The 7,229-nt window shown below is 39.5% G+C and overlaps 1 protein-coding gene across 1 annotated transcript in view; it reads right to left on the reverse strand.

Annotated features, from left to right (window-relative positions):
* Positions 1 to 7,229, reverse strand: part of ptar1 (protein prenyltransferase alpha subunit repeat containing 1) — a 109,392-nt gene that overhangs the window by 84,507 nt on the left and 17,656 nt on the right. Inside the window, exon 2 of the mRNA XM_037680783.1 lies at positions 6,254 to 6,358. Coding sequence (XP_037536711.1) covers positions 6,254 to 6,348 — 95 coding nt within the window. The 5' untranslated portion in view covers positions 6,349 to 6,358. The remainder of the gene's footprint in view (positions 1 to 6,253; positions 6,359 to 7,229) is intronic.

Consider the following 7,229-nt stretch of genomic DNA (forward strand, 5'->3'; position numbering starts at 1 on the left):
CACGTGTAGTGAACCTGATCTGACCCTGATCTGACCCTGATGACCTCAAATCTATCAGATGGACAGAGACTGTTATTTTCATTGATCTGAATACAGTCTGAGCCATCTGGTGACTTTCTTTCTTGAATTAATCAAGCAGAAAAGACAATTCTCTATAATCATTACTGTTTTACAAATGTTTAATAATCAAATTGTGTTAGTTCCACTCAATGTTACAGGTTGAAAAGAACTACTCATTTTTATTTTACATAAACAGTAAGTAATGATTTTTATTCCTCATTCAAAGAAGAAATCAGGTTAATATGCATTTCTTGATTTTCTGTCTGAAATGAGCCAAGCAACGTAAGTATGTGAAAGTTGAAGCTTCGGTCAACTAAATGTTTACTGAAAAAGAAATGTCATGTTTAATCTTTACAGAAGATACAGAAGAAGTTTGACTCCACGAAGTCTGCTTTTCTGCAATAATCTCTCTGTCAGTTGTTAAACAAACTCATTCTCTGACCTCGACTATTGATAACACCTTACGTCAAAAACCACACCTCTTTCTGGTCCATCCACGAATCAGAAAGCTCTAAATTGACCCGGAAGTCAACTCATTTAAAATGTGGCAACTTCCCGGTTCTGCAGAGTGAAGAGTCTGGAGAGAATTCCAGAGAGTTCCAGAGGCTGAGGAGATGAAGAACTAGAGAGTTGCTGGAGTTGAAAGATTCTGTTAGAGTCTGAGAAGTTCTGAAGAATGAAAGGAGTTCAGAGTTCTTGGGTGCAAAACGCGTTCAGGATGATCCAGAGACGTTTTGGGATTATAATTTCTGTTTGAACACCACGTACGACTCTCTCAGGGTTTGGCAGTCCTCACGGAGACGCTGAAAAGAGTCAGAAAGGAACCTGCTCCGACGCTGATAATATCATCAACAGGTAGAGGGTTCTATTTTCGACCAAGTGTACCGTGGGCAAGCTGATATCTGATGGAGCGTGCAATTTCTGGTCAAACAGATTAATTCCCTCACATATTTCTCTGTAAGATAAATCTCCATTTCATCTTAAAACTCTCCTCTCTCTCATAAAATCAGTACAGATATTTTAGAAATATCTGAAGCAAAGTCCTCAATTACTACCGAGTGATTGAAGTTTGTTATTTGTGAAACTTGTCTGTTATTATTTTCATATTTTGCCAAATTAATGTAAATGTTTGATGTTAAACTTTGATTCTGAAAATAAATGACCGCATTGATTTGATGGGTCAAAGATAAATAACGTCTCTCGTTACATTTCTGTTAAATTCAATGCACGACCTTACACAGTCAGAAAGATGAGGAACTCGTGAATATTGTATGCATATATCTCATATATTGTCATACTACAACTAGTGGCACGTACCTACGTGACTACTACAAGTTCATACCATTTCTAAATGTTGAAGTGAACCACTCATTTTAAATCAACTGTGAAACAGTATTAATGATTTTTTAATCCTCATTTAAATTATAAATCAAGTTAAATGTCTATTTACAAAGTAATTATGCATTTTGATCTTCTGTCTGAAATGAGGAGTAGTGATGTCGGTCGAAAGTCAGAAAGAAGTTAGAACGAAGTGTCTTGTTTTTAAACCTAGCAGACGGTAAAAAGAAGCAACTGGCACCTGCTTCCTAACTTCGCCATAACATGTCTTCTGTCTGTACTGGACGTTTCTAAAACATTCCTGCTGTTTTCTTGACTTGTAACGACCCTCTGACATCACTAGAACCACCCCCTGTTGGTTGTTTCAACCAATCAGGAAGTCCTGAAGTGACCGGAAGTGAGAACTCTTTAAGAGTCCACACTTCCTGGAACTTCTCAGCAGTCTGTCAGTCAATCGGTCAAGTCTCCTGAGTCTTCAAATGGGTCTCTGATGAAGTCTAGTTTTGAACTCAGTCTTCGGAGCCTGTGATGGATTCTTCCACATCTGAGTGGAACCTCTGACGGACTCACAGCTTGCTGTGTATCCACCCGGGAGATGAGCGTGTTTGTGAACGGAGTAAGCGGCACGACTCCTGACATGTCCAGCCACCCTGACCGGAGACGCTGGAAAGGTAGCGTTGAAATCGACACCGGAGCCGATTAAGTTCAGCAAAGGTAACGACTCTTAACGTGCCAAGTGTACCAGAGGTTTTGAGCTGGTGTTGAAGGGAGCGTGCCATTCTGCGGTCCGAACAGACACCCCCTTTTTATCCATCTTTTCTCTCCATTTAAACTCCTTCATTTCCCATTTTTAAACTCTTCTATTTTGCCAGTAGTCTAGATGCCTTCTTTAAGTCCTGTTGTCTTATTAAGTAAAACGTGCCAAGTTTTATTAATCAGAACCAGATCAGCTAATCAAGTGTACAATGTTTTGATGTGAAATTTTGATTCTGTTCAATAAATGACCACATTTATTCTGATGAGTCAAAGGAAATTAATGTCTCGTCACTGATTAAACAATCCACTCACAGTTACCTCGGTCACATGGCAGTAATTTAACTCGAAAAAGAGAGAATCCGTTTATTTAAATATATTGTAGTGGAGGTGCAGCTAACCTAGCCCTTAGCACACTACACCATATCTTTTGAAATAAAACTATAGAACACAAAGTAATTTAAACAGGAATGGGTAGAAGATCAAATCAAATTCAATGTATTTCCTAAAAATTAAATGAAAAACAGGAGCAGGACAGGAGTGGGAGTGATTCTGAACAGGAGCAGGACAGGAGCAGGAGTCATGTTACCAGGAGTGAGACAGGACAGGATTAATTTTTTTTACTCTGGACCAGGATTGGGACAGGACAGGATTTTTTCTGTGGGACCAGGACAGGACAGGAGTGAAAATCCACTCCTGTGTCATCCTCTAGTCTAGACACATTGGTATTGTTCTTTAACATTTGACTCAAGTGCACCCCCTAGATTATTCAAACTGTTATATCTCAATGATATATTATCTGATCTGCACCAGATTTTTTGTGCATCATTATTGAACACTTCTAGACACATTGTTATTGTTGTTTAACTTTTGACTCCAGTGTGCCCCTAGATTATTCCAACAGTTATATCGCAGTGATATATCATCCAATCGGAACCAGATTTTTTGTGCATAATCAGAGAGCAAGTCTAGACATACTGATAATGTGGTTTAACATATGACTCAAGTGTGCCCCTATATTATTTAATCAGTTATATCTCAGCGAATTATCATCCAATCTGTACCAGATTTATTGTGCATGATCAGTTAACCATTCTACACACATTGGTTTTGCTGTTTAACATTTGACTCCAGTGCGCCCCTAGATTATTCTAACAGTTATATCTCAGTGATACATTATCTGATCTAGACCAAATTTTTATGCTTCATCAGTGAGCACTTGTAGACACACTAGTATTGCTGATTCATGACTTGACTTAAGCACAGCCCACTCAGAGAAGAAACTGATGATTACTGGTTGACTCTTCCAGCTTGGCAATGTGTAAGATATAAGACTAAAACAGTTTTCACTATCTGTTGATTACCACATGACATTTTGAAAAGTCTAAAGGAAGTCCTTTACATTCGCTACAAAACAAGAAGTGACAATAACTCCTGTCTGGAAGGTCGGATTCTAGCCAAACTTGTAAGCCTTGTAGCCAGACTCATACTGATATGGGCGGAAGGCAATTGCAAAGTTTAGGCATATGCACACCCTGGTAGAAACGTGAGGGAATGGAATGAAATCATTCACGACAGTGACTGGGAGGCGTTGCTGGAGCGCCCGCAGTCGCAGGTGATGTCGAAGGTTCGGTGAATGCGAACCCCGGTGAACGGGAGCGGGACAGATGCCAGAGCATTCGCGATGGCGATTGGGCGGAGTCGCTGGAGCTCCTGTGGTCGCCGTAAGGCCGGAGCGGCGCTTTGCTGCGAGGGCCTTCAATGCTACTTGCAGCTTTAATTATTATTATTATAAAGTGGCAGCTCACCTCTACAAACTCCTCACAAAACTTTTTACAACTACAGGATCTAAAGTTGATGACAGAACTCAGCTGAGGCTGGTTGGGAATGGAAGCCGATGTCAACCTTCTGCAGCTTCTCTTATCACAACAGAGTACCTGGACAATAATTCACACATGTTTTTGTCTTTCACTTTTATTTTTTTGATAATTCATACACAATTAACAGTTTCACACACACACACACACACACACACACGCACGCACGCACGCACGCACGCACGCACGCATGCACACACGCACACACACACACACAAAGCATGACATACAGTGATTCCAAATGGATGATGCAGTGAAGAAAAGTAACATCCTGGTCGGGGTTTTCTTCTTTCACTTTATCCTGGATTCTTTTCAGCAGCCCAACATGTTTTCCAGTTAAATCTGGTGATCTGTCCATTGTGACATTGTCAAGTTTACTCCACAGTAGCTTCATTCTCTCAACAGCAAACACCTGTTCATAAAAATCCTCTCCCCGTGTTTTTCCTTTCAGAGACTTGAGGGTCAAAAACTCCTCCATTATCTCAAAACTGTTGTTAATCCCGCAGATAAAAAATAGGGGCTGAGTGGTGTCTTTTACGTCATTACTTTTAACAAATATAACAAAGAAAAAGGACTCTAACTCTCTGGCCCCTCTGTCTTCATGTCTGGAGGACATCAAAGCCTGGATGGCTGTAAACTTCTTCAAGTTCAATGAGGGAAAGACTGAGGTGATGGTCTTTGGAAGCTCCACTGAGACTCTCAAGGTAGATGTTGGTTCCGTGGCCTAGTACATCAGGCCAACTGTTACAAACTTGGGAGTCAAAGTCAATGCTGGACTAAAATTAGAAAACCACGTCAGAGCAGTTAAAACTAGTTTTTTTCCATCTGAGGCGGCTAAAGTGAAGCCGATTCTTTCTAAGCAGCATTTTGAAACAGTAGTTCACGCCTTTGTGACCACTCGGCTGGACTACTGTAATGCACTTTATACATGAATCAGTGATTCATGTACCTGTCAGCTTCAGAGGTTACAGAACGCTGCTGCACGGCTTTTAACTGGCACATGAAAGTTTGACCACATTTATCCTGTTTTATCCTCCCTGCACTGGCTGCCCGTACATTCCAGGATTCATTTTTAAATTATTTTATTTGCTTTTAAAGCTCTTAATGGACTTGCCCCGCCCTATCTGTCCATGTTGCTACATCCATATACACCCTCTCGATCCCTCAGGTCATGTGATTAGCTGCTCCTGAGTGTGCCGAAGACAAAGCATAAGATCTGAGGAGACCGTGCTTTTGCTGTGGCAGCTCCTAAACTGTGGAACGACCTTCCCTTCAACATCAGACTCTTCCCTGTCTGTTTTTAAATCCTTCTTAAAACCATCTCTTCTCCCTGACCTTTGACACCATCTGAGATGTTGACTTTTAATCATTTTAATCATTTTTATTATCTGATTGTATGATTGTTTTATGATGTGTACTGTATGTGTACAACTTTTATTATAGGACTTATAATCATTTTACCCATTTTTATTATCTGACTGTACGATCGTTTATTATGTGTACAACACTTTGGTCCTGTGGGTGTTTAAAGTGCTCTATAAATACAGCTGGTATGCTATGGTAAAGAACTCTGCCTTTTAACTTATTTTGCTGGCAATAATTTCCTCAATCAGTTCCACAAGGTGAGTCACGGTCCTGCGTGATAAACTGATTTTTTTTCTAACTTGTCTTGGCTCTCTGGACTCAATAGATTTGCTGTCTTTACCTTTTCTTTTAAAAACTCCCCTTTGGAGAAAGGCTTGCTAGCATAGTTAGCAGTTAGCAAAGTGACGGCTGATATTGTACTCTTTGTAAACCAATACAGTTTCGGCATATATACTGCCTTTGATTGGACCTTAGTGATAAAATATGTTGTTATCCACTCCATATTAAACACTCGGTACTCAATGTCCACTTTTCTTTTCTTTGATAAGCTCATTTTAACAGAAGAGGTCGTAGGACAAAGCTAAAAAGTGAAGAAGAAGAAATTACTTATACACTTTTACTTTGCCACCGATACATGCCAGTGCCTGTAGTACACCTCTACTGAAGAAATGAGGGAACTACAGGTAAAATTACACCAGTTTTTTTCCCCTATTAAATGCATTTTTTAATATATATAATTTGGACAATTTCGCAGGCCAATTAAAAAGCCCAATATATACGGCCCGCGGGACGGGGTTTGCCCATGCCTGATTTAGACCAAGTCCAAAGTCAAAGTATTTTGCTCAGTAATAAAACTTTACCTGTGTATCCATGATTCTGGGCTCTTGGGGAACTTGGTGAGAGCCAGCTTGCCAAGGTAAAGGTCTTTCTCTGGGTTAAGAACACCAGACTGCATTAACTCTTTCCTGTAAAAATATACATATGTTAACAAATTTGTTGACTGATCAACAATAATTAAAAAAACATTTCTAAATGAATTTTAAAATGTTTTAACGTTTCATGGCATGCCTTGTTCATTTTTATATTGTGCTTATTGATTTTTTTCATTCAACATTTACTTATACAGGTTAATGCCATTGAGCCTCAGGGACTCATTTACAAGAGAGACCTGATTTTAACAGAATGATGACAATAGTAGACAACAGAAGACAATCATAAAAGAAAGCATACAAATGGAAAAGAATAAGTGAAAGAAAATGTCATTAAAAAATATAACAAAAAAAACCAACAACAACAAAAGAAACCCCAGCTAGGTTGTATGGCGATTTGGATGTTAAAAACAGGAACGTCTGCACTGGTTTTTGCCAGGAATTTAGCAGATGTTTGAAGCCACTTAAAAAGATCAAGATCAAGAGCTTCAGATCTTTTTGTAAGAGTTCAACACTTGCTCTTGACAAGGGAGGACGTCTACTCCTCTCCCTCTCTGTTTTGCTTTTGCTCTGTCCTGTTTGTGAAACTGCTTTAGAGCCTCTCTTCTATAAATTCTAAATAAATAAACGTCTTTAAAACGTCTTCAGCTGATCAAAAATGCTGTCCCTTAGTTAAGCTGCTATAGGCTTAGACTGCTGGAGGACAAACTGTCTACACTTTTCACTCTGCTACTGTCTTTACTTACTTTGCTCAACCTGTTTTGTATTTGTAATTATATTTTCTATCCTAACATGTGTTTTTTTTTTTGTCTTTCAGGTACACCTGGACCTACACCTGGACCTATATATGGACCTGGACCTGGACCTATACCTGGACCTATATCTGGACCTGGACCTATACCTGGAC

Source organism: Nematolebias whitei, chromosome 8 (genome assembly GCF_014905685.2).
Source record: "Nematolebias whitei isolate Nwh7 chromosome 8, NemWhi1, whole genome shotgun sequence".
NCBI classification, from domain to species: domain Eukaryota; kingdom Metazoa; phylum Chordata; class Actinopteri; order Cyprinodontiformes; family Rivulidae; genus Nematolebias; species Nematolebias whitei.